Source organism: Limanda limanda, chromosome 22 (genome assembly GCF_963576545.1).
Source record: "Limanda limanda chromosome 22, fLimLim1.1, whole genome shotgun sequence".
Classification (NCBI taxonomy): Eukaryota; Metazoa; Chordata; class Actinopteri; order Pleuronectiformes; family Pleuronectidae; genus Limanda; species Limanda limanda.
This window is the reverse complement of record NC_083657.1, coordinates 2,806,279-2,834,123: the sequence shown is the minus strand read 5'-3', so window position 1 is coordinate 2,834,123 and position 27,845 is coordinate 2,806,279. Positions and strand designations below refer to the sequence as shown.

Below are 27,845 nucleotides of genomic sequence, written 5' to 3'. Positions count from 1 at the left end.
AAGTTACACTTCTATGTTCTGTGGTTTCCTACACAGGACATCTGTTGCACTTCTTTCCGTTTTGTTTTAGTAGTTTTTCCTGACTCTTGTTGAGGGTTTAGGACAGAGGATGTCACACCATGTTAAAGCCCTATGAGACAAATTGTGATTTGTGAATATGGGCTATACAAATAAAAGTTGATTGATTGATTGATTCTATTAAAAGTGTTTTCTTTAGTTTCAGTATTAACATCAAATTTAAATCACAACCTGTCCAAAGGTACTTTTAGGAATCTATAATCTACTGATGCTGCAGTTCCTGAGATGTACAGCAGGGGGGTGTTCTGCCACCTTTACGCACCTTTACGCACCTTTACACAACTTTACGAATTTTTACATGTCAAAAGGGTTTTTTTTAGTAGTTTTTTCCTGACTCTTGTTGAGGGTTAAGGACAGAGGATGTCACACAATGTTAAAGCCCTATGAGACAAATTGTGATTTGTGAATATGGGCTATACAAATAAAATTTGATTGATTGACTGATTCTATTAAAAGTGTTTTCTTTAGTTTCAGTATTAACATACAATTTATATCACAAACTGTCCAAAGGTACTTTTAGGAATCTATAATCTACTGATGCTGCAGTTTCTGAGATCTAACAGCAGGGGGGTGTTCTGCCACCTTTACGCACCTTTACACAACTTTACACATTTTTACATGTTAAAAGTTTTTTTTTTAGTAGTTTTTCCTGACTCTTGTTGAGGGTTAAGGACAGAGGATGTCTCACCATGTAAAAGCCCTATGAGACAAACTGTGATTTGTGAATATGGGCTATACAAATAACATTTAATTGATTGATTGATTGATTGATTCTATTAAAAGTGTTTTCTTTAGTTTTAGTGTTTAACTTGAATTTAAATAACAAACTGTCCCAAGGTACTTTTAGGAATCTATAATCTACTGATGCTGCAGTTCCTGAGATCTAACAGCAGGGGGGTGCCCTGCCACCTTTACGCATCCTTACGCACCTTTACGCACCTTTACGCACCAATCAGGAGGCTCCCTGGCGCCTCTGTGGGCGTTCCCCGCACATCCGAGGGGTTAATTGGGGTCAGGGGTGATTGCCGGAAGTTGATCTCCAGCCCTGAAAGCTCCGGGTGTCCTGTGAGTTCCTGTAACTGAGCAACATGAGGGCGACGCGCACCCCCCACGGCCTCCTGCGTGCGTGCGTCCTCTCCTGCCTCGTCGTGTCCCTGCTGAGCTCCGGCCGGGACCGGGACCGGGACCAGAACCAGAACCGGGACCAGAACCAGAACCGGGACCAGAACGTGCAGTTCATGCTCAGCTTGTACCGGAGCGCGGCGGAACCGGACGGGAGGCCCAAGCAGCACCGGAAGTTCGGCTCCAACACGGTGCGGCTGATCCGAGCCTCGGCCTCCACGGTCCACTACCAGCCTGCAGCAAGAGGTGAAGGAGACCATCTACTGAGTGTGTGTGACTGAAGTGTGTGTCCAGGAAGGATCCATTCACTTTTTTTTTTTTTAACAATATTTTTTATTGAAGTGCATATCAAACTTTATGCAGAATTTACAAACATTTTCATTTATATCCCCTCAAACAGCCCCTCATTCACACAGACAAAGAAAAAATTAATAAATAAAATGGACAATGACAACAGACATCAAACTAATGGAGTAAAAAATAAATAAATAAATACAAATAAAAATAAGAAAAAAGAAAAAAAAGGCAGGATCATTTCACAACCTGTTGTACAGTCAGTGTTTAATCCGTTTCATTGGTCAAAAATGACATAAATGATTCCCAAATACAAGCTAACTCCTCCTGTTTACCTTTAACAATGTATGTCAATCTCTCCAGTCCAAGACAAGTCATCAACTCCTTCTTCCATATTGCCAGTGATGGTGGTTCTACATTTTTCCAATATAGTGCAATCACTCTCCTTGCATGGAGAAGTCCAAAGTCAACCATCTTCGATTGCTTCGTTGTTCTGATGGAGTCTTCTGAGGGAATATTCCAAGTATACAGATTGTTGACGTCAAGGGAATGTTACACTTAACCATCCGTGAAAAACATTTAACTACATTTTCCCAAAATACCAAAATCTTAGAGCATTCCCATAGGCAGTGAATCAAAGTTCCCTTTTCAGTCAGACATTTAACACAAACATCCGGGATGTTAGGGGAGATATGGTGGAGTTTTGCAGGGGTTATATAAACCCTCATTAACCACTTATACTGGATCCATTCACTTTTAATATTTCACTGAATCTAGAGTTATCAATCAATCAATCACATTTGATTCGTATAGCCCATATTCACAAGTCTTTAACCCTCAGCAAGAGTCAGGACAAACTACTAATACGTAGAAACCTCAGAGAGACACATGTGAGGATCCGTCTCCCAGGACCGACACAAGCAGTGCCGCTGCTAGCCATTTCGGTGCCCTAAGCATAACTCCTTTATGATGCCCCCCCCAGTTTACATTTTATTCAAACGAAAAAGGAAAATTTACTTTGTAAACACAGTACACAGAACAGCCAAAACATACCTACACACAAGTATTGGGATGTGCAAAATCTTCGTAGAAATAAAATAGTCACCACTGAGATAGGAAAGGGTGCCCAGGCGATCTGGGGAAGTTGAGTGTATTTGTTTTTTTGGGGGGGGGGGACCACCATCCTAACTTTTTTTGAGCAATTCAATATATCTCTTGTTCTGCCTGTTTTGTGATATACATGCCTAAAAGGGGCCTTAAATTTCTATACTGAAATAATATCGGCATTATAATTGTAAGCTATTTTATTTAATGGCGTTATTGTTGAGGGTTGATTTGTATTTCCTATTCTAAGCGGGTTCTTGGTAGTGACTCTTATTTTGAAAGGGGGGTTTTAAAGGAAGTGGGTTCTGTGATGAGTGAAGTTGCAAAGTGAGGCGCTGGACACAAGTGCAACAGATGTGTAGAGGAGAACATCATCAGGATAAAGGTTTTAGCAGCAATGATGAGGGTAAACATTTGAAGGATAACTTCAATACTATATGTCAAGCAGTCCTGCTGCATCATAGTCTCTGGTCAGCAGCAGGATCATGATCCAGCATCAAGACCAGATCCACTATCGTCCACTGGCGCCAGTTAGGATCCATCATCAGCTGATCCACCAACATTATCTGATGCCAACGAGATATAGGATCCGCTATTATTATTATTAAAGAGTAGAGAAACCGTTTCTTCCACTTTGCATCTGGAACGAGTTGATACCTGAGAGGAGGAACAACAGTCTCCACATGAAACCACATTTAAATCCACTTGATCTGGATTTATGGGATTTAGGTGGCGGTGGATTTCACCAAGTCACCTTTACAATTAATTAGTTGTTGATTTTCACAAGAAAGCGAGTTGAGAATCCTGAGAAGCTCAGATCTGCAGGTTGTGTGACTGAAACGTGTGTCCAAAAATGATTGATTAACTTTGAATATTACACTGATTCTAGAGTAATAAGAACCATAAAGAGTAGAGAAACCGTTTCTTCCACTTAGCATCTGGAACATGAGTCGATACCTGAGAGGAGGCCCAACAGTCTCCTCATGAAACCACATTTAAGTCCACTTGATCTGGATTTGTGGGATTTAGGGAGCGGTGGGTTTCACCAAGTCACTTTTACAATTAATTAGTATTAGTTTTTCACAAGAAAGCGAGTTGAGAATCCTGAGAAGCTCAGATCTGCAGGATGTGTGACTGAAACGTGTGTCCAAAAATTATCCATTGACTTTTAATATTACACTGATTCTAGAGTTATAAGAAACGTAAAGAGTAGAGAAACCGTTTCTTCCAGTTTGCACCTGGAACACGAGTTGATACCTGAGATGAGGAACAACAGTCTCCTCATGAAACCACATTTAAATCCACTATATCTGGATTTACTTTTGCAATTAATGAGTTTTTGTTATTCTGAAGAAATGGAGAATCCAGTGAGCAGCTCAGATCTTCAGGTTGTTCTTCCTCAGGACTCAGTGTGTCTCACATGTCTCCTCTTGTGTCCCTGCAGACCACCACTACACCTTCACGGTCCAGTACCACCTGGACACTCTTCCCTCCGAGCAGCTGATCCGAGCCTCTTTCATCCACCTCCGCTCTTCATCCCCTCCCTCCTCCTCATCCTCCTCCTCCTCCACCCCCTCCTCCAGCAGCGCCCCGGCCCCCGAGCCCCTCCGCTGCAGAGGTCAGATCCCGTCCCTGGGCCCGGGCAGCCGGGTCACCCTGGAGCCCCAGGAGCAGTGGACGGAGACGGACATCACGGAGCACGTCACGGGTCACTTCCTGCAGAGGAAGGACCAGGACGCCGGCGGCGGAGGACCCTTGACCCTCACGGCCCAGTACTGGTGCACGGAACCTTGGCTCGCCGGGGAGCACAGCGGCCCCTGGTGGTGGAGGTCTCGTCTCCGAGGACAACGGCGAGAGGACGCTCACCTGGAGGTCCCGTCCCTGCTCCTGTACCTGGAGGAAGGGAGGGAAGGGAAGGACTGGATGGCCGAGCTGCTGGGGGCTGAAGGTCAGGACATCATGAGACAGATCGGGCGGTGGCACCCTGCTGTGCGCCGCCGCCGCCGCCGCTCCACAGACTCGTCTTCAGAGTCCAGGGACTCGTCTTCAGAGTCCCAAGACCCCCTGCTGGACGCTCTGAGGAACGCTCCGACCTCCACGTCCTCCTCCTCCTTCTCCTCCAGCCCCTCGGCCTCCATCGCCTCCTCCTTCCCCACCTACAAACGCAAAACCAGCGTGCCCAAGAACCGCTGCAAGCTGCACTCGTTCCGCCTCTCCTTCGACGAGCTCGGGTGGGGCCACTACTTCATCGCCCCCCCGGTGTACAACCCGCGCTTCTGCCAGGGCGACTGCCCGCGCCTGCTGCCCAGCGAGTACCACTCGCCCAACCACGCCATCATCCAGACGCTCATCAACGACCTGGGCATCGGGGACGTGCCCCCCCCGTCCTGCGTGCCCTGCAAGTACATGCCCATGAGCGTGCTGGTGGTGCACAAGAAGAAGGTGGAGTACAAGGAGTTCGAGGACATGGTGGCCAAGTCGTGCACGTGTCGCTGAAAGGGACTCCGGGAGCCAAGAGGACTACAAGTGGGGGGGGGGGGGGGCGGACTTGACGGGTCATTAGATCTGAAGCTCGGTGGCAACAGGAAGTCGTCGTGGTTTCAGACGCTCGCCATCACTGTGAAAGCACTTTAAAGCGGCAGCGGCTGGACGTGAACTCTGGACGTTACGATTGAACTCATAATAATAATAATAATAATTGTAATAATAATTGTGATGTGATTCTAAAGCACTGTGCCGGTTGCTCCATTTCTCTCTCACTGTCATGTTTGCCGCTGAATTATTGCCGGAAACATTTTAAGCCACTTGTGAGTAATTTAAAAAAACGATTTGAGTGGTGACGTCAAAAATCAAAACTGCTGCAGAAATTTCAACTTTACACCTTTTTTAAGAAAAAACTTTCGGATCAACCGCAAATCGTCTAATGAATCTTTGTTTCCTCTTCATGTTCGTGTATCAATTCAGTTATCTTTTTTCTTTTTTTTTTCTGTATCTCTTTTTAAAACAAAAACCTGGTTTCATTTCATCATCATCATATCAGGGCACAAAAAAAAAACATAAAAGAAGAGAGAACCCTTCCTGGATGTTGAGGAATCAGACAAGCGAGAATTTTATCGGACGAGGGCTCGACCGTGTTGGATGGAAATGTGAAGAATTTATTGTGATGTTACTTTTGTTGCTGTCTAGAGTCATAAGTCTCTATTTTTGTACTTTGTAAATATTTATAAAGGGAGGGGATTTGGAAAGGAAACTCGTGCTGCTACTTAGAGAAACTCAACTTAAAAACAAACAAAAAAAAGAGGGGCAGTTAACGAGGGGGAGTGTTAAAGAAAAGTGTTGTAAGGGAGACCAATGCAATTTTTTTATTATGAATGAAAATTATTAATAAAATATAATGCATGTTTTCTAAAGACTAATATATTGGGCTTTTTTTTATTGGATCTGCTGTTGGAGTTATAAATGAGTTTGAGTTGAGGAGAGAACGATGGAGATACGAGCTCCACTCAGTGATATTCTAGATAAATAAATATTTCCATAACTTGTAGATATCAGATCTTAAAGTCTTTCCACAGGATTTCTGTTTTCTTAGAGTTCTTTATTTACTGTTTTAAGTGTGTTTCTGCCTCTTATGGTCATATTTCTGTGCAGCCTCCCACAGTTTGTAGTTTTTCCCACAGTCCCTCTGCAGCCTGGAGAGATGGGGACTGTAGATAATCACTGTTGTGGAATGCTACCACGCTGCGGTGCCACTTAACCATGTGTGTGTCTGTGTGTGTGTGTGTGTGTGTGACTATATCTCTGCACGTGTCAAGAGACGGGACATGGAGAGAGTGGACAGACGTGTCCAGACGTCTCTCCTCTCGGACCACGAAGACTTTGTTTTGGTCCAGTTTCTTTTCTCCTCTAGAAACTCTGAGCTGTAATATTTGTTTTTCAGCCGCTTTCATGTGAGATCAAGTTTGGAAGCTTAAAAAAGAAAAGTGGTTCCTGCTCCGGATTCGAGTTTCTTTCATTTCTTTTCATTTTCAGGTTAAAAACAGAAACAGGAAGTGGTTTGTTCGGCTCCTCCCTGTGCAGAACAATTCATTTAGCAGAAGTGGCTGCAGATTATATAAACAGTGAATGTAGTCTTTATATAAAGTCTGTGAGTGACGGTATCTAAATATATAAAAGCTTCACCACAATAGAAAAACAGATGTGAGATGGTATCAGACAAAGAGAGCAAGTTACAAATCACTCTCACTAAGCAGCAGCACTTATATCTTGTAGTGTTTTAGGCTTATATCCTTAAAATCATGTTTTAATGTGATTATAACAGAGTTTAAATCTATTTTCAGAAAAACCTGATAATTCTGGTGGTGCAGTGCTGGCATTCCACCACTTGATGGCTCCACCGAGCTTCATGGGACAATCACAGGCTGAAAATGAAGATGGACGACATCACAGCTCCCTGAAAGTGGAGCCAAATGATCTGGATCGCCCCCTGGTGGCTGATAGAGATCCTAAACCCGGCCTCCTCTATGTTAGTGGATGGGACATGTTGGGACATGTTGTCATCCCACTGATCTTTGAGTTTCAATTGATTATCTGATGATGTAAAATGGATGTGAAATATCTCGATTGACCCATTTTCAAACCTAATTATTGACAGATCTTAAATAAACTGTAGTTTATCACCGGAGCCGAAACTGTGACGTTGCCTCTTGTGGCTCCGCTGAGAGTTTGTTGTAATCGCTTGTTTGAATGTGTGTTAATCCGGCGGTTGAGCGGAGCACACAGGAATGAGTGGTCAGGCTTTGGAAATGTGTGGGACGTGATAGCAGATGTTGTTGTTGGCCTGAGGCCTCGTGAGCTGAAGGTGCTCGAGCTGCAGATCTGTGGAACCTCAGATCTGCAGAACCTCAGATCTGTAGAACCTCAGATCTGCAGAACCTCAGATCTGCAGAGCCTCAGATCTGCAGAACCTCAGATCTGTAGAACCTCAGATCTGTAGAACCTCAGATCTGAGGACAGAGCGATAAAGTCTCTGCAGTTTGTAAGGACCAGACTCAAACCCTTTCATTGTCCCTATATTCATAAAGACGTGATATTAGTGTGTTTTATTGCTGGTCGAACAACACACGATACACTGCACAGCTGTAGATAAAGAAATAGACAATTTTAGTCCAAAAGAAAAGGGTCAAAGGTCAAATGTAATATCAATAATGATCTTCATCTGTAGAGGGTTGTCCAAAACTCAAGATATAAAGGACATAATACCAAAATAAAAGATATAAAACACATTCAGCAATAAAGAAAAACAATATATATATAATGAAAGAGACTAATAACAAAAGTAACATCTTATTTTAACACAAAGAAACATTAAAGAAACACAAATAAAGTTCTATGCTTCTCATTGGCTCCTTGAATCCCAAGCCTCTCTGCTATTGGTGGAGGCACCTGTCAATCACACCCTTTGCAGTTTGAACAGGGGGCGGGGCCTGGCTGCATCGCGCTGGGAAAAAGTTTTGCCGAAGTTTGCAGCTGCGGAAACTAGCGAGGGTTACACCGGAAACACGAGGGTCAAATAGCAAAATAAAAGCGTTTAAAAGACATATTTTGCTGGAATAATCCGGTTATTAATTTGCAGGATTGAACCAAAAGAGATTTTATAACATGTAATCGGAAAAAGGGACCGGATTAAAACCGTAAAACATGCTAACGTCCACTTTTAGCTAACGGCTAAACATTCTGACCGGAAGTTGTAACCGTGAAGTTGCGGATAACTTTGTCCGGACACGTTCTGTCCTCCCCCTCTTCCTCTCTCTCTCTCCCTCTCTCTCTCTCTCTCTCCACCTCCATCCCTCCCTCCCTCCCTCCACACTTCATCCACCCGCTCCTTGTCGTCGCTCCTGCGGGGATGGAGCAGCCGAGACCCCGCTACCGGCTCCGCTGAGCCCGCCACGGAGCACCGCAGCCCGGGCACCGCACCGGGAGGAGGGCGGTGAGAGGAGAGAGAGAACCGGAGGAACCGAAAGAGAGAGAAAGAGAGAAGAGAGGGATAAAGAGAGAGAAAGGATGGAAACGGTGGAGCAGCTCGTGTCCTTCCACCACATCCAGGTCCAGCTGAGTGGGGGGGCTCCGTGGGGCTTCACGCTGAAAGGAGGTCTGGAGCACGGGGAGCCGCTGGTCATCACCAGGGTGAGTCCGGAGCCATGGGGCAACGAGTTAACTAGTTAACTAGTAACCAGTCAACTAGTAATGTTCACTGGGGTCAGGGTCACTCGCAAACTAGAAAAGTTCACTTGTAATGTTCACTAGGGAGGTTCACTAGTAAAGTTCACTATGCAACTAGTTATGTTCAGTAGTTAATAAACTGATCAACTAGTAAAGTTCACTTGTAATGTTTCACTGGTCAATAAACTGTTCATAAGTCAACTAATAAAGTTCACTAGTTAATAAACTGCAACTTAAAAAGTTCAATAGTCAATAAATAAAGTAGTTCAGTAGTCAATAAACTGTTCACTAGTAATGATGAGTCAACTAGTGATGTTTACTAGTCAATAAACTGTTCACTAGTCAACTAGTAAAGTTCACTAGGGAGGGTCACTAGTCAATGAACTAATCAAATAGTGATCTTAACTAGAAAACTTATAAAGTTCACTAGTCAATAAACTGCAACTACAAAAGTTCAATAGTCAACTAATAATGTTCAGTAGTCAATAAACTGTTCACTAGTCAAAAAACTAACTAATAAAGTTCATTAGTGATTTTTAGTCAACTAGTGATGTTTACTAGTCAATAAATCTGATCAACAACAGAATAACAAGGATCAGGTTCAACATTAAAAGGTGAAGTTTTACTCTTGTATTCTAACACCTCATGTTTGTAAACCAACTTCTATTAAAGCAGTCAATAAACTGTAATGGAGTAGAAGTATTACTCACTGAAATGTAATGTAGTAGAAGTAGAAATACTCTTGTATACATGATGCATCTCACATGAAAGTAAACAAACAAAACAAGACAATATCATCTTTATTTACAGACCAGACAGAAAGTTTCGTGTTTGTAAAGTAACTTGTAACTGAAGCAGTCAAATACAAGATCTGACTCTGAAAAGTATTTCAGTATTTCTACTCTGTTACATTTGTTTCCTTCCTTCAGTTAAATATGAGACTTTTACATACAAAACACACAAAGAGGAGAAACTGGCCATTGTTATTGTTTAATTAATAGTTTTGTCTATTTCATTGTGAGTGAATGATGATGATGAAATCTTGATTTGTACGTTAATATTCATGTTTGATGAAGAAATGCAGCAATTTCTCATTTTTAAGTAACAACTTAATGACTTTTATGCTTCAAACTGACCAGAAGTCTTGTTATTGAAGCTGCATGTTCTTTCCTGCACAGATTAATAAGAGAATCATAACTTCAAGTTTCTTAAATGGGAGAATTTAGAGATTCTCCTCTTGGTTTTAATGATTTTACACATTTTTAATATTCATAAAGACAGACAGCTTCACCTAAACAACAGTTGTGATGAGTTCTGTGTGTGTGGGAGGTTTTTCAGCCACTAGGTTTAAACTTTTCAACTCAGAACGTCTCGTCTGCTCTGAAGCTTCACTCTTCCTCCTCTTCCTCCTCCTCCTCCTCCTCCTCCTCCTCCTCCTCCTCCTCCTCCTCCTCCTCCTCCTCCTCCTCCTCCTCCTCCTCCTCATGCAGAGAATATAAAAGTTATGGCCCAGAGCTCAAACAAATATCCGGCGCTGGTTGATGTTTGTCAGTTGTGTATGAATGAAAAACACTAACTCTGTTCATCTTCCTCGGCTGTTTGTGTGTTGGTCTCGCACTCAGGTGTGTGCGTGTTTGGGAAAGTTCGTCGGGCTTTGTCGTAGATTGAGTGTGTGCGCTCCCAGATCTGGACGTGACCTCGACTTGTGCGATAAAGTCGTGGGGGGGGGGGGCGGCGTTTCCTCCCCGGCTTCTTCTTCTTCGTGTTTCACGCGGCCGGCGGTGAGCTGCTGGAAATAAGGAGGGTGTCTTTAGAATTACTGCGAGTAATTATTGGTGTGTGTTCGGCCGGGGGTGGTCTGTGTGTGTCTGTGTGTGTCTGTGTGTGTGTGTGTGTGTGTCAGTCCAGTGCATAAGTAGGACGACTCACAACCTCTGCCCGCTCTCTCTCTCTCCTTCAGTTTATGTCTCTCTCGCCCACTCTGCTGAAAAGTGGCTGGTGTAAATGTTGGCCGGTGTGCATCCATATTCACCACAGCGCCACAGTGGGGAATGGAAAAGCCTGGCTCAGTCATCTGGAAACACACACACACACACATACACACAGTAACACACACACGCACACACACAGTAACACACACACACACACAGTAACACACACACACAGTAACACAGCCCCTGGGAAAATGTGACTGGGACTGCTAGAGGAGATAAAAATCAAACTGTGGTCTATGGCTATTTTGTGTCCAGTGGCTAGTTAAAACACACACACACACACACACACACACACACACACACACACACACACACACACACACACAATAAAGCAGCTCAGGCGGTGAGTGCTGAACAGGGAACTATAGTGTAGAAAAGTGTTTAAAGCGCTTAATGATTAAGTGTAAAGTCCTTGAAGGAAAGAAGAGGGAGTCAGGATGGAGAGAAGGTAACGTTGAGGTTTGCATGGTTGTGTGTGTGTGTCTGTGTGTGTGTGTGTGTGTGTGTGAGTTTATGCATGTGTTTCAGGTCTAGAGGCAAGAGAGTTTCCATCAGGCTCAGAACAGACTTCACAGTGTCTGTATGGATTCAGTCATTAGTTCAATCCCTTCACGTTGGAGAGGAGGAGGGATGAGTGTGTGTGTGAGTGTGTGTGTGATGCTCAGATTTGTCATATTAAATTTAATAAAGTGTCACAGAGATTCAGCTGTATCGTGACATAGTGACGTCGTAGACTCACGGCCTGGAAAGTGACGCCGATACAGAAGTTCCTGAAATCTATATTCTCAATATGAGAGAATTCATTTTACTTCTCTCTTGATTTCCAACATCAGTAAACAGAAGGCGTGGCTACTGTGTGATTGACAGCCAGCACCGTCCAATAGGAGCAGGCTGCAGGTATAAGTGGGCGTGCATGGCCTCCAGCTCTCAGTCAGGGGTTGCTTCTGGTTTTGAATATGAATCAAAACAGCAGCTCGGTAACCTTGACCACTGACCACACTGCAAGGAGGAGTGAAACACCATCTGTCAGAAAGAGAGCAGGACGACCACGATATAATATGAATATGAGGATAAATCTGATCAGATCTATGACCCCAGACTTCCCAGGGTCGGATGAGATGTTCAATCCCTCCAGCGAGTTGTGGGTCTGCCCCCGAGTGTGACCCTCACAACCAGAGGAGAACATCACAACCTCCATTTTATTAGCAGTTAATCAAAAGATGTTAAAAGACAAGAACCGGTTGTGATCATAATTATGTTTATTTCAGGTTGTGGTTGTGTTTTCTATGTGCATGTGAGCAGAAGTCACCCCCGTTTGTTCTCGATAGAGTGATAGAGCATGAACCTTCCCGTTGCCCATGTTGTGTGTAGTGTGTGTCCCTCATGAGTGTGTGTGTGTGCACTCCTGGAGGGGGAAGGGTGGCTCCCCCCCCGTCTGAGACAGCAGAGGGATATAAGCCATTTGGTCAACATTCCTCCAGGAGCATAACAAATTACCACTGTGTGTGTGTGTGTCTGTGTGGAGATTGTGTGTCTGTGTGTGCAAGTACATGTGTCTGTCTTGTAGATGTGTGACTCCATCAGCCGTTAAGTGACTCGTGTGTCGTCGGGTCAGGGCTGGAACACGCTCTGGTGAAAAGACCTAATGTAATGGTTTGTTTTGACTGCGTTGCGTTACATCGCACACGTCATGTAACACAAACTTTCTATCCATGGCCTCCTTTGTTTCCTACGAGTTTAATAACTGCAACACTGCCCCCTGGTGAATTAATTACAAGTTGGCGTAGCACATATGTCGTTTGCAGGAATATCTGATCAATTGATTTTCACACAAACACAAACACACATTAACTTTACTCGTCAGTTTGTTGTTGTGTGTAGATTCCTGCTCTTGACCCACATGTGTGATTATACGACCCTAAAACACACGCAGGCGTTTATCACCGAACGCACACCACCAGTCGTCGGTCCCGTGTGTTTCGGGTCATCTTTTGTGTCTTTTGTTGGTTTGTGATGACTAAGTGCTGAGTTCTCTCCATTGTTGTGTAGGACAGAGCAGCAGCTGCTGAGCTGTCAGCTCACTTTCATGGAGGGTTTTACTGTTTGACCTCATGCCAGCTCGCCGCCGGGTCGCCGCCGCGGACGCCATGTGTCCCTCAGGTTCCTGTCGTTAACTCACAGACGGCTAATGAAGTGACGACCACTGATTTAAGAATCAATTCATCATATAACTGGGTTTAGAAACTTCCAGGAGAGGTTGTTGATGGTTCCCAGTGGCTCGTCTGACTTCAGTGTCTCCTCCCATCAGAACCCTGCAGACCAGACATGGCTCATCTAACCATCTCTGACCTGCCGTGTGCTAACCACGCAGGGTGGTTGCTATTTAACTTTGTGAGGATTCGATACCTGGGCTGTGATTTGATGGGTTTTCCGTCCGTTTGCCTTTATTTTGAAATGGGGTTAGCCAGTGTGGAAGGAGTTTGCAGCAAAGGGCCAGGATGCAACCCAACCTGCAGGAGGACTCAAGCCTCTGTGTCCATTCTGCACGCCGCTATTTGATGGATTTTCAATTCAACGCAAATTCAATTCAAAGTTCTCTCTGATTTCTGTTTCAGTATTTTGGGAAACACCCGGTGGACGTAGAAGAAGGAGAATCACGCCACAGTCGACTCAACTTACGAGCACATGCAACTGTTTTCAGTTTGGCTCTAATCCCCGTGTTGTTTATTTAACTCAGACCTGATTCTTTAAATTCAGTTAAATATTTAAACCCCTGTTTCACTATAGAATTCTGAAATATATTGTGGTGTAAATCCAAACCGAGGTCTAGACACGTGGGCACGGAGCACGTTGTGTCTCCAGAGATGTTTGTTGTTTTCTACTCGTGTCTGGATTCTTCTCCGTGTTCCTTGGTGGGACATCAGGCTCCGGGGTTCCTTGTGGCCGGCGCTCTGACACACTGTGCGTTACACAATCTGAGAGAATCTGATTCGTCCCCAGAACAGACAACATAGATGAAGAAGAGGATAATCTTCCTCTCTCTCGTCCTGCTGTTGGTCCCGGGACTTTACAAAAGAATGTTTTTACATGTGGTCGAAGGTATGCAACCAAATGTCCTGGGTCGGTAAACAGCTCTCCCTCTCTCTCTCTCTCTCTCTCTCTCTCTCTCTCTCTCTCTGTGTGTGTCTGTGTGTGTGTGTCTGTGTGTGTGTGTGTGTGTGTGTGTGTGTGTGTGTGTGTGTGTGCTGTAGTCCCTACATTCCTGTAAAGGTAGCCTCCAGTAGCATTCTGCTCTGCGGGGGGTAGATGAGGATGGCATCAGATAGAGATGCTATTGTCTCTACTGTGTGTGTGTGTGTGTGTGTGTGTGTGTGTTTCCATATCCTCTGTCCTGACTTGCTTTTCTCACTGTCTTAACTAACCGAAAACATATGCTGTGTAACAACATGGTACACAATGGTGCATATTGATGAGAGAGACAGTAGAACGAGTGTGTTCACGATCGCAGGAGGTTTGTGTTGAGTTCAGGACGGAAAAGAAAAAGTTGGTTCATTTTAAGATCATTTAAAGTCATTTATAAATCGTTTCAACCGGTAAAATGTGAATATTTACTGAATATCGGACAAATCAAAAGGTAAATATGATGGATTCTTCGAAGAAAATACTGTTATATGAAGATTGATCAATGAAAATAAGCTGCATGTCATAGTTAAAGGAAAACAAACATGCTGGATGAAGAACAATCAGCTTAAATCATAGACTCGTTTCTGATGCAGATTGAATTCAAGGACTGCTAACAAGGATTTATTATGTTTTTAAATCAGTAGTATTTGAGGTATTAAGTCTATAAAGTGTGACTCAGGAAATCACAAGGTGAAGTCTTAAATACGTCTGGAGACAAAAAGTGTTAAACGATGGAGGGAGGAAGCGACGTGAAGAAAGAGGGAAAGAGGTTTGATCCCTCTGAGTGTCGGTGGACTCTGGTGAGATCGATGCTTGTGTGTGTGTGTGTGTGTGTGTGTGTGTGTGTGCGTGTCTGTGTGTGTGTGTATGGGTGGAGCTGGAATGTCCCTATCTCTGATCTGTGGAGCCTTTCGCTGTTTCTTTTAGGCTGTGTCTGGAGACACACACACACACACACTGTCACACACACACTGTCGTAACAACCCCTCTTTGTGTAAGTACATCAGTATAGTGACCCCTAAACACACACAACACTGCTATTCCTGCAGCATGTTGTGTGTGTGTGTGTGTGTGTGTGTGTGTGAGGAGAACATACTAAAGGCACATGGGGGTGATAAATGCCTTTTGGTGGATATGTGTGTGTGGTTTTTGGTTTTGGGGGGGGTGAAGAAGTCCTGACCTGAAGGCGGCTGCCCTCTCACTGTGAGGTGGGGCAACACACACACACACACAAACACACACGCACACACACTCAACGCACACATCGGCCATGTTTGCTTTACTCAGATTTCACCAAAATTGCAACTGCATGCGATGTTTTGAAAACCCCCTGTTGGGTTTTCAGTTCTGCTGATTTGCACATTTTGACCTGCATCACTGGGTGTGTCCCCCCCCCCCCTTAATTTTCCAGACTCGTACCTCTTTTACACCAAATTGAGCAGGAACACACCGGTTGGTTTAAACCTGATCAACTCCCTCAGCTTCACTGTCTCGCCTATGTTGCATCTTGCAGAAAAGCAAAAGCTCAGAGTTGCACGTTGTTCCCAAGAAGAACAAATCAATAAGTTCCACTTGCGTCATTATATCACGGCCGGAGATGCTGAAATAAAGAAGAGTAAATCCTCCTGCGTCATGTTTCCATCGCTGCAGATCGGAGCCGATGAAAAGCTGCGTCTGCTGCGGAGTCATCTGACCCGTGAGTTGGATCCATTCACATCTGCAGAGCAAAGCCAGATGTTGGTGGGTGTCAGTGTTTTTTTTTTCTGACCAGGGGAACTGGAGTCATAAATTAAATTCTGAAGCACATGAGCAGTCTATTAATTTAGAAGATAATCAGTAGCTGAATCGATGATGATAATTCAATTCAAGCCCCCGAAACCTCCATGTGACAGATGCATTCTTCTGGTAATAACTAACTCCCAGTTGCTTTAATCCCACCTTGTTCCTGGTCCTGGTTTTTTCTTTTACATCATTTTCCAGCGACCACAGCGTCCAGAGCTTCCACACGAGAAGCAGTTTCCGAGCTATTATGTCGGATTAAGAAGTTCTTGTGCGTCTCGGAGCATCTGTGTTTATGTGTTTACGGTTTATTGCGACGTAGCCGTGCCTCAAACCAGAGAATTTACCACACACACACACACACAGGAACACACACACATTCCACTGTGCAATGTTCTCTCCTTCTCGTGGATCGACTCCAGCTTTTAGGTCCGACATGTCACGAGCTTCTCTCTGTTTACGGCATCTTCTCTTGTCGTCTTCCTCCTGAAAGGAAAACATCCTTTCATCCCTCGTCCTTGCGGAGTGAGGCGGATGATGAGTGGGGACGTTCAGAGTCACAACTTCCCTCACGTTGTGTTGAAGGAGGCGAGTGGAACTTCTGAGAGATGGAACCAGAATGTCTGGGAGCAGCAAGTATAGGGGAAGAGTTCCTCCAGATTACTTGGGATGGGATCTAAAGATAAATGAGAAGTTCTATAAAACAAAAAGAGATGTTCTGGGTTTGCTTTTCAAGGTGGAGGGGTTGACGGAAGAGTGAAATGTAGGAGTGATGGATGAACTGGGCCAGACAGAGGGGAAAGAAATGGAAGGAGGGAACAGGAAGAGGAGGGATTAAGGAGGATAAAACGCTCCATGACAGAAGTGATCCTGCGTGAAAATAGCTCGTCTGCAGGCCCAGAGATGGATGGAGAGATAATAGAGGAGGAGATACAATCAGGTCATGGAGGGAAGTGTTCATGGTTTCAGGTTTCTGGACAGATTGATGCTTTCCTGCCTTTAGCCGGACGGAGAGCTGCTGGAAGACGACTTCTCTGAAACCTGCTCGCCACTTTCCGGTTGTGTCGTGGTCATTAAACCCGGCGAAGGCGACTTTCTTTATTCACGGCGATCGGGACGTGAAGAGGATTTCAACGAATGAGATAAAAAGCATTTCAGACACGGTTATCAAACCCGACCTTGAAGCTCCGCCTCCTCCAGCTGACTGAGGCTATTCCTCTGTGAAACTTCAACAATCAACAGAAAGCTTCTTTTATAACAGAGTTAAACTTCCCCTCAGGTTTTTCTCCTTAAAAAACAGTTGGAACCTTGGAAAGGAAACAATGAGAGACTGAGCCGGTCTATAAGATTGAATCTGACAGATTTACAAACACACACACACAATGCACAATGTCTAACGCAAATACACAAAACACACACACCACATCAGATTCTGAGGAAATGTTTGGCAGATTTGAGTTGAGAGGGCAAGGTCATTCAGAGCCGATTGTGAAGTTAATATTTCACCCGTGTTTAAGTGTGTGTGTGTGTGTGTGTCTGTGTGTTTGTGTGTGTGTTAGAGGAATTCACACATGCACTTAGACTCCTTTGTTTTGACATTGATGGATCAGGCCGGTCCGTCCCTGGTCCCACCAGGCCGCCGACCTTTTGACCTCTGCTATTGTCAGTGCTGGACACCGGATCTAATGGCTTCCATACTCCACCAGAAACACACAGCCAGGGGCCTGTGTGTGTCTCTGTGTGTGTCTCTTTCTGTGTGTGTGTGTGTGTGTGTGTGTGTGTAGATACGTGTATAAAATTAAACTTACATCACATTACCCTCATTATGAAACTGATATTCATCTTAAAAGAGGAACAAGCTACTTCTCTTACCTGATGTTTGTTCTCATTATTTACTAACCCAGTTTAAGGGCTAAGATAAGTGCTTTTAGTTAAGATAAGTTTATCAGTTTCATGAATGTAAAGTGTGGATTCAGGAGCACTGACTCGAGAACAGAGGGAAACAGCTGTGTGTGTACAGCAGGAGTGTTTTAACAACAGCTGGAGGGAGCAGCGTTATCGTCTCGTGGTCGTTAGAGCTCGACCCAGTGGGAAGATATTTAGTGTTCTGGCTCCTGAAAAAGAAATTAAGGAGCAAATCAAATTGATTTTAGATTTGAAAAAGGTTGCATTTCATCCCCTAGAGATTGAATCCTGGGTCAGTATCAAGCTTTCATTGCTCTCAAAACTAATGAACTCAATATCAGTGTGTGTTTTCTGTTTATATGACATCACAACATTTCTAGTAGTCGTTAATTAGAGATAATATCTGTGATTTAAATTAAAATTAAATTAAATATGCTCTGAACCAGTGAATATGTTTTTTCTGCTCGCGGTCATGTAACATTTTCACCAGATCGTGTTTTGTAAGGATCACAAGGACAGTTAAATAACCAGGAGAACACCCTGTGCTTTGTGTGTGTCTGTGTGTGTGTGTTGTGTGTGTTTCTGAGAGTGTGCAGTCTCACCACGTCCCTAAAAAACCTCTGGGAGCGTTTGTATATTTGAGTCGAGCACCAGTCCATCTCTTTAAGGACCTCTTCCCCCTTTACTGTTAACACATACACAAACCCGTGTGTGTGTGTGTGTGTGTGTGTGTGTGTGTGTGCACATGTGACAACTGGATTATTACACTCTTTTTGTGTGTCACTTAAGTGTACATGAAGAAGGTGAAGTGTCACAGTTTGAGTGTCGGGCTTATGATGGATTAGAGGGAGTCAGTGTTGAGAGTGTGTTGTTGTGTGTGTGTGTTTTGGTGTGTGTGTTATGATGTGTAGATCTCGATGAGGATGGCATTTCCTCAGGGTCGTGTGTGTGTGTGTGTGTTTTGGTGTGTGTGTTATGATGTGTAGATCTCGATGATGGCCGAGGATTAAGGTTCGACCGGTTGGCATTTCTTCAGGGTTGTGTGTGTGTGTGTTTGGGGTTGTGTGTTACGATGTGTAGATCTCGATGAGGATGGCATTTCCTCAGGGTCGTGTGTGAGTGTGTGTGTTTTCTGCTCCCCTGCTAAGCATTGTGGGTAATGGCGTCTTTGATGTGTTTGAGCGTGGATCCTCTGAGATGAGATTCTTGTTTTCCCAGATTAAGAGATTGGATTCCGATGGGTTTACTGGAGCTGGAACTGGGACCAGCATCTCTGGTGTGAAGCTGCACCAGTGATCACCTGTCAGTCACAGCAGCGTCTGTTTTCTTTTGAATGAAGCGTTTCTTTCTCCGTTTTCTTCTTCATCCTCGGCAGCTCAGCTCGTCTTCCTCACTTGACTCCGGAGGGCAGAACCCAAACACAGGTTATCAAACTGTCGAGCAGAAACACATTCTGTTCTGTGACTCTTTAATTAGAATTTAAAATATTTAGTCTCGTCCTGGGAGTGCGGCTAATAATAATAAACCAGGCCAGGGGAGACCCACCAGGAAGTGGCCACGGCATATTTTAAATAATTACTGAAAAAAGTTCCTGGTTGGAAAACAAACTTTGAGAAACCACAGAGCCGACGGGAGTGTTTAGATATATAAAGGTTTGTATATGAGCGGAGGAATTCTTCGACTGTCTTTATTAATAAGGGACGTGAGGACAGTGCTGCTCTTTATTCGGTTTTCCAAAGGTCGGTCTGGAATCTGGATCACTCACCGACTCTCATCAAGGTTTCGTGGATGGAAAAATGTAAAAGCAGAGAGAGGTTCATCTGAGGGAAGGTGAGTCCGTCCCAACGTGTGGTCGGTCCCCGCCCGCCGCCGCGAGAGGCCGACAGATCAGGGTCGAACAAAACCCACAGTGTTAACCAGGGGAGAGAGAGGGAGAGAGAGTGAGATAGAGAGAGAGAGAGAACTCACATGTTGCTGTTCGTCCATGTGACTGTTCCCCAGGATGTTTTTCTGAGGCTGAAGTCAGGATGAGAGATAAGTCGATTGAACAGATAAAACCAAATAAGTGTAAAGATGGGATGTGGATCGTTTCCTTCCCCTCTTTTGTTTTTCTTCTCATCTCATCTCATCTCTCCTCTCCTCTCCTCTCCTCTCCTCTCCTCTCCTCATCTCATCTCATCTCCTCTTTCCTCTCTCCTATCTCATCTCATCTCATCTCATCTCCTCTCCTTTCTCCTCTCTCCCATCTCCTCTCTCTCATCTCATCTCATCTCATCTCTCCTATCATCTCATCTCCTCTCCTCTCTCCTCTCCTCTCTGCTCTCCTATCTCATCTCATCTCATCTCCTCTCCTCTCTCCTATCTCCTCTCCTCTCATCTCATCTCATCTCTCCTATCATCTCATCTCATTTCCTCTCCTCTCCTCTCATCTCATCTAATCTCATCTCATCTCATCTCATCTCATCTCCTCTCCTCTCCTCTCCTCTCCTCTCCTCTCCTCTCCTCTCCTCTCCTCTCCTCTCCTCTCCTCTCCTCTCCTCTCCTCTCCTCTCCTCTCCTCTCCTCTCCTCTCCTCTCCTCTCCTCTATCTCATCTCATCTCATCTCTCCTATCATCTCATCTCCTCTCTCTCTCTCATCTCATCTCATCTCATCTCATCTCATCTCATCTCTCCTCCCCTTTCCTCTCTCCTCTCATCTCATCTCATCTCATCTCATCTCATCTGCTCCTCTAAGGGGCCTCGTGGCTGCGTCTTCCCCCAGAAGAGGCTTCTCCTCCTGGGGCATCTCTGTGTGGACATGTCCCTGTGATCCAGGGAAACGACACACCCCACTCCCTACACCAGGGTTTCACGTCTCGCTGCCGGTTGCTTTTCCTGGTGTGAGCGTGGGAGCTTTTTTCTTTTTCCATCTCCGGCCTTTCCCCTCCTCCTCCCGCCGCCGTGATAAAGAAGGCCTTGTGTGTGAGCGTGGGTGTGAGGAAGGGAGGAGAGCCTCACAAGGCCCAGACTGGAGGGCAGAGGTGGATGAAGGGTGTGTGTTTCTCTGTGTTTGTGTGTGTGTGTGTGTGTGTGTGTGTGTGTGTGTGTGTGTGCAGCTGAATGAGAAGCAGTGAGAAAATAGAGCTCATTTGTCATGGATACATACGCTCACATTCCGGCCATCAGATCCAGAAGAGCAGCTCCTGGAGTTGTTGTACTTTGAGAATTAAAGGTGTCTCTTCTCTACCTTGTGAATTCAATCCCTCAGTCAGCTTCATGTGCTTCCTGATTGGTTCTCATCAGTGACGTCACTTCCTTGTTTGTAGTATTTTCTGTATCGAAGCAACCAGCTGCAGAAACTCAAGTACATATAAGAGGAAACTGGTTTTATATTTAGTTTGATGGTTGCAGCTTTGTCTCTGAAAGGCCCAGCGTGCAGACTCCAGTCCTGGTCTCGTCTTCCTGTTCCCAAACACGAGACCAGATCATTCAGTCATGTCTCCCTCTGCAGTCCTTGACCTCATTCTGGAGAGCAGGTCAAACACTTAGTGACTCAGACTCGTGGCTGTGAGCAGACCTCGGCCAGCACTGGGAATTAAGGTGAATTTAAACACTGTCAAAACATGTGGGAACAACTGGGCTCAGCGGAGACACACGTGCTGGTGTTGTGGGTCCGGGCGCCGGCGCTGCAGACAAAAGCAGCAGCAGCAGCGTGAAGCTGGTGAGCAGCAGGGGGTCCTGGGGGTCCTCCCTCCCCCGAGGCTCTTTGTCCCGGGGGTCCGAACAGAGCCTCGGCGGGCGGGGGGGGTTTCTGCAGGGAGCATGTGTTGACCTGTCGGGTTGATGGCTCCATTCAGGACCCGACGCACCGAGCTGACAGTCGCACAACACTTCAACACACAGGAGCGGTTTAAACAGAGATGTCAAGTTGTGGTTGATAATCGTACGTCGCAGTTACACACACGAGTGAGCGGATTTCCTGAAGAACTTCTGCACTGCAACGTTCATTCATACTCTTGGTTAAAGTCTTTTGAAAGACTCAGTTTACAGGAAACTCTCCCACACGTTTATCAGATCTTCAGAAAGTTTGATATTTAACTTTTGTTTGTACTTTTCCTGCCTGAGACTGGACGAGATACTCGAACAATAAAAGATAAATCTCTCCCGAGTGATGTTTATTTATCACGTCGGCCGGCTGCACAGATACACAACATACAAGTGAAAAGTTTGTGTAAACGTTCACATCCAGGAGGTGAAAGTTTAATGTCTAAACAATTTACAGCTCGACTGTAAAACAAACCCGGCTTCTGTTTACAGGATTGTGGTGAAAACACATTTCCTCACGGGTCTGGATTTTAAAAAGATCGCTTCTCTTTACATTTAAATAACTGTTGAATTGCCTTTTAATTAATGTTATTAACACACAGGATCTGATTTTAAATGTAAATCTGCGATAACACTGTGTGTGTTTATGTTGTGTGCGTTCAAACACACAATGAACTGATCCCAGTTTGAGTGTAAACACTTTTACGAGTCCGGCTTAAATCCTCTTGTGTTGTCTTTGTGTAAACAGAGTCGAAAGTGTTTCCTTCACTTCATTTCTTCTTGTGTGTTTGTGTGTTTTGCACAAATGAGTCCTTGTGTTTGAATGTAGATTTGGATTTTGTGTATTTGCAACAGTTAAATACAAAGACACAACCTGTGTGTGTGTGTGTGTGTGTGTGTGTGTGTGTGTGTGTGTGTGTGTGTGTGTGTGTGTGTGTGTGTGTGTGTGTGTGTGTGTGTGTGTGTGTGTGTGTGTGTGTGTGTGTGTGTGTGTGTGTGTGTGTGTGCGTGTGCCTGCAGACCAACTCAAAGCTGTGTTACTCAGAGAACTACTCATTTTCTCCGTCTGGACCTTTCAGTAATGTGAGGTTATAAATGCACGTGTGTAGCCACCGCCTTGCAATGGCAGACACACACACACACACACACACACACACACACACACACACACACACAGACACACACACACACACACACACACGCACACACACACACACATGCACAAGTACGTAAAGCCACTGCAGTAGTTCGTGCTGTTTAATATTGAAGTGCAGATGTTTGCTTTCTGTCTGCTCTGCACAAATACACAACCTAACACACACACACACACAAGCAAACACACACACAAACACACACAAACTCTGCTGCAGGATCTTTTTGTCCCACACTGTTAATAATCTTCAGACTGGAGCTGATGATCCTTTCAGTTTTTGATAAAGAGGCTGTTGTTTGATGAGGTTTGCAGTGTGTGTGTGTGTCTTTCTGTGTTTGTGTGTGTGTGTGTGTGTCTGTGTGTGTGTGTGTCTGTCTGTGTTTGTGTGTGTGTGTGTGTGTCTGTCTGGGGGTGCTAGTGTCAGATGATAGTCGAGTGATGACAACCTGTGACCAGCATGAGGATTCCCATTTTTCTCCGGGCACAATGGCGGGCACCATGCCACCTCACAGACCCACACACACACACACACACACACACACACATGCACAGACACACACTCAAGGCAATGAAGTCACCCCTTGAATCTAAAAATAAAAGGGTGTGCCTGCCTGGTGTGCACGTGTGTGTCTGTGTGTGTACGTGTGTGTGTGGTTCAGCAAACAGAGAAGGTATTCTTCTCCGTCTGCCCAGAGCCGAGGGTGAAGTCACCCACACATGGCCTAGACACACACAGACACACACACACACAGACACACACACACACACACACAGAGGTCTGACTGCAGTGAAACTGAGTTTAACTGGCCCAGAGGTTTTAACGAGCTTCTTTCGTCCCCCCACACACGTTCCTGTGGATCACTTTAATCACCGCATCCTAAAAAGTTCACGACTTCTCCTCGGAGCTCTGAAAGTCGCTGACTCAGCGTTTATCTCTGGAAACGCTGACTCAGCGTTTATCTCTGGAAACGCTGACTCAGCGTTTATCTCTGGAAACGCTTGTTCTCTTCTTTCATTCATGAGGATTATTTATCAACTTTCTGAAGTTTGTCGCTTATGGATATTAGATTATCAGCTGGTGATGAAGGATCTTCATCTTTATCTCCTCTCATCCTCATCACCTTCTCTTCCCTCCTGAAAGTTTGATCCCTTCTTTCTTTCACTCATCGTTTGTTTCATTTAATTAATTTTTGATTCTCTCATCCTCATCTTGTCCTCTCACCCTTTTCTCCTCATCTTCATCACATTCCCTTCTCCTAATTTTGCCCCTTTTCTTTCTCTCCCTTCATCATCTGTCTTAACCGTATTTTCCTTCTGCTTCTCCTCCCTCTCTCCCGCCCTTCATACTTCATCTTCACCTTCTTTCCTCGAAGGTTATTCCCCTCATCTTCATCTCCTTTTCTTCCTCCCAGTCATTGTCCCCTTCTTCTTCTACATGTGAAAATGATGGATCACATTTTGAGCTGAACGGTCCACTTATAGTTTCAGCTGTGTGTGTGTGTGTGTGTGTGTGTGTGTGTGTGTGTGTGCGTGTGCGTGTGTGTGTGTGGGTGTGTGTGTGTGTGTATGTGTGCTATATCTGAGTCCTACAATGATTACTTTACAGAATAATACAAGTTCATATCAAAGATGTGTATTTGACTTTCTAACTATGTGTGTTGTGTTTGGAAACATTGTGAGTGTGTGTGTGTGTGTGTGTGTAAACTATGATTTTGGCATGTGTGTGTGTGTGTGTGGGGGGGTGTTGGTGTGTGTGTGTCTGTTAGTTTTGAGTCCTCCAATGATTACATCACAGAATAATAAGAGTTCTTAGTAGAGATGTGTATTTGACTTTCTAACTATGCAAGTTGTGTTTGGGAACATTGTGTGTGTGTGTCTGTGTGTGTGTGTGTGTGTAGACTCTATGATTTTGGCATGTGTGTGTGGAAATACCTTAATTTCCACAGTGTATATTACCATAGCAACCAAAACAGAGGTGTGTGAGTCCCAGACTGTGCAGAATCCTTCATTTCATGCTACAGCCACAGACACTGCAGCGCTTGTTTCTCATTGGTCGGTGAGTATCGTCCAATAAACCCCGGTGACCCGTCTTTAAAAAGACTCTCGCTGGGCTGGGGACCTTTGTGTGAACCCACAGACTTTTAATTTGAAATGATCATTGTCAGAAGCAGAAGTTGTGGTGAAGTTGTGTTTCCGTGTTCAGGTGTTTCCCGTGTGTTGGGACTGTTCCTCCAGCAGGATCAGGTTTTAAAAGTGTGTCTATAAAATCCCAAAAGCGTTAAATAAGAGCGGTGTTTCCATGACATGCATTCTTTTGATATTTTGCAGCCAGTGGTGAGAGAATGAATGAATGACGGGACGGTGGAAAAAGAGGGAGGGACACACGTCTGCTCTTCATTTTCACACCATAACCAGGATTCTGTTCTTTTTATACGCGCCCCTGAAGCTTTTAATATCGGGTTAACGGTGGAATTCACCCGGAAAGAGATTCAGCTCCGTGTGTAGTAGTGTGGGAAAACCAGAACCTCAGGAACCGGAGCTGATCTCAGACCTGCACTGATCCTCCTGACGCTCACAGCAGGGGGTCGGAGGTTAATTGAATCACAGCACAGATTTCTAAAACGGCACATATTCAAAAACTCAAAAAGAAAACCAATATCTACAAAGTGACATATTACTATTGTCTTTTGCACACCATGTCTACATATTCTTACACTCATAGTATATTATATTATCTATTGTATAGTCAAATACTTATATATATACCTCTACTATATATCATATCATATTATATCATACTCTTTGTATATTCTTTGTATATATAAGTCTATATACACATATTTATACATGTGTACATGTTATTATTATTATATTTACTATTATTATATATACTGTTGCTGCCATTATTACTATATACTGCTATTATATTGGTATAATTTCTATCATATATAATATATATTATGTTATATTATATACTATATATACTGTACTATTTTTATATACTGTCTAACAATAACATTACCATCATATCATCAGTACTATTACCATCATCTTGCCACTGCACCTTATCTACCTATTTATCTTGTGCTTCTGTTTTTATTCTTTCTACCTCAATATTTTTTATTTTATTCTATTGTATTTTATTTTATTGTATTCAAATATACCGGCTGCTATGACGACTTAATTTCCCTTCGGGGATGAATAAAGTAATCTATCTATCTATCTATCTATCTATCTATCTATCTATCTATCTATCTATCTATCTATCTATCTATCTATCTATCTATCTATCTATCTATCTATCTATCTATCTATCTATCTATCTATCTATCTATCTATCTATCTATCTATCTATCTATCTATCTATCTATCTATCTATCTATCTATCTTTCTATCTATCTATCTATCTATCTATCTATCTATCTATCTTTCTATCTATCTATCTATCTATCTATCTATCTATCTATCTATCTATCTATCTATCTATCTATCTATCTATCTATCTATCTATCTATCTATCTATCTATCTATCTATCTATCTATCTATCTATCTATCTATCTATCTATCTATCTATCTATCTATCTATCTATCTATCTATCTATCTATCTATCTATCTATCTATCTATCTATCTATCTATCTATCTATCTATCTATCTATCTATCTATCTATCTATCTATCTATCTATCTATCTATCTATCTATCTATCTATCTATCTATCTATCTATCTATCTATCTATCTATCTATCTATCTATCTATCTCTCTCTCTCTCTCTCTCTCTCTCTCTCTCTCTCTCTCTCTCTCTCTCTCTCTCTCTCTCTCTCTCTCTCTCTCTCTCTCTCTCTCTCTCTCTCTCTCTCTCTCTCTCTCTCTCTCTCTCTCTCTCTCTCTCTCTCTCTCTCTCTCTCTCTCTCTCTCTCTCTCTCTCTCTCTCTCTCTCTCTCTCTCTCTCTCTCTCTCTCTCTCTCTCTCTCTCTCTCGTCACATTATCCTCGTCGGCTCCTTTTCCTCTCTCTGGTCCAGTCGTTTATTCCCGTTCATCCGTGTGTCCTCTTGTCTTTCTCTCTTTCACCCTGTCCTCTCTCTCTCTCTCTCTCTCTCTCTCTTTCTGTTGATGTGATTTATGACCGAACTCAGTCCTCTCACCGCACGGCACCGCACACTCGCCCTGGTTTCACCCCCCCCGCAGCCCGGAGAACGCTCTCAAACATCCCAGCAATGCATTAACAACACGGAGCTTCACCACTGTGTGACCCACGGTCAGTGGCAGACACACACACACACACACACACAGACACACACAGACACACACAGTCTGTTAGGGAGGAATGTGATGGGTTTCTGTGGGATGTTTGGTCCGGGCTGTTTTGGCGATGCTCTTTCTGGGCGCCGTTTCCATGGAGACAGAGACAGTTCAAGTAGAAATGGGGTTTTAAAGGAATCGTCTTGACAGCTCCGGGGACGTTTCTTTGACTTTTTGATTCTTACGATTATTTTTGTATTCCTTTAATCTGAAAGCCCTCGACTGTTCGCCTTCCGACTCGTTTTTCTCCTTCGTCTCAACCGACTCTTTGTCTCCGCAGATCGAGGACGGAGGGAAGGCGGCGTGCTGCAAGACGCTGAAGGTCGGCGACGAGCTCATCAACATCAACGGGTCGGCGCTGTACGGCAGCAGGCAGGAGGCGCTCATCCTCATCAAGGGCTCGTACCGGATCCTGAAGCTCACAGTCCGGAGGTAACAACACCCTCCAGCACTCGTCTTCAGAAAAGGATGCGTGTCTGTCCTCTGTCTCTCACGCCGTCTTTACGTCGACTCGCTGAACAGAGAAGGGAGACGAGAAAGGGGGGAGACGAGAAAGAGGGGAGTTAGGAATGTACGAGCCAGACATGAAAACACACATGAAAGCAAAGTTCGCAGATAGAGAAAGGTTGCACAGGATGTGACCTTTGACCCTCAGGGTGTCAGAAGGAACACAGATACACTCTGATGAGCACCGAGCCGTGTGTGTTTGTAAGGATTCAGAGAAGCATTCAGCTCTAAGAAGCGAGGGATTTATTGTTTTCATTATATTAACAGTATTTTGCAGCCTGGGTCTGATTATAGATCATGAAAACAACAATAACTGTTCTATAAACACAGGCTGTTTAAAACTTAATATGAAACAGAATTCCACAGAACCTCAAACCAAATATTCAATGTTTCAACACA

The 27,845-nt window shown here is 44.2% G+C and overlaps 2 protein-coding genes across 2 annotated transcripts; both read left to right on the top strand.

The window, feature by feature from the left end:
- The first annotated feature begins 1,163 nt into the window (after positions 1-1,163).
- On the top strand, positions 1,164-5,094 carry bmp15 (bone morphogenetic protein 15). Its single transcript, XM_061066486.1, has 2 exons — positions 1,164-1,446; positions 4,043-5,094. Exons 1-2 carry the CDS (start codon positions 1,167-1,169, stop codon positions 5,092-5,094), a joined length of 1,332 nt encoding a protein of 443 aa, XP_060922469.1. The 5' UTR covers positions 1,164-1,166.
- A 3,564-nt stretch (positions 5,095-8,658) lies between these two features.
- On the top strand, positions 8,659-27,375 carry LOC132996210 (protein Shroom4-like). Its single transcript, XM_061066541.1, has 2 exons — positions 8,659-8,781; positions 27,220-27,375. The coding sequence occupies exons 1-2, from the start codon at positions 8,659-8,661 to the stop codon at positions 27,373-27,375; spliced, it is 279 nt and encodes a 92-aa protein (XP_060922524.1).
- Positions 27,376-27,845: the final 470 nt, after the last annotated feature.

What these genes read in the sequence shown, in the direction of transcription:
- bmp15 (XM_061066486.1), top strand. Translation starts at nt 1,167, where the DNA reads ATGAGGGCGACGCGCACCCCCCACGGCCTCCTGCGTGCGTGCGTCCTC. An exon ending in CTACCAGCCTGCAGCAAGAG is followed by an intron (nt 1,447 to 4,042) that starts GTGAAGGAGACC and finishes GTGTCCCTGCAG; the next exon opens with ACCACCACTACACCTTCACG.
- LOC132996210 (XM_061066541.1), top strand. Translation starts at nt 8,659, where the DNA reads ATGGAAACGGTGGAGCAGCTCGTGTCCTTCCACCACATCCAGGTCCAG. An exon ending in AGCCGCTGGTCATCACCAGG is followed by an intron (nt 8,782 to 27,219) that starts GTGAGTCCGGAG and finishes TTGTCTCCGCAG; the next exon opens with ATCGAGGACGGAGGGAAGGC.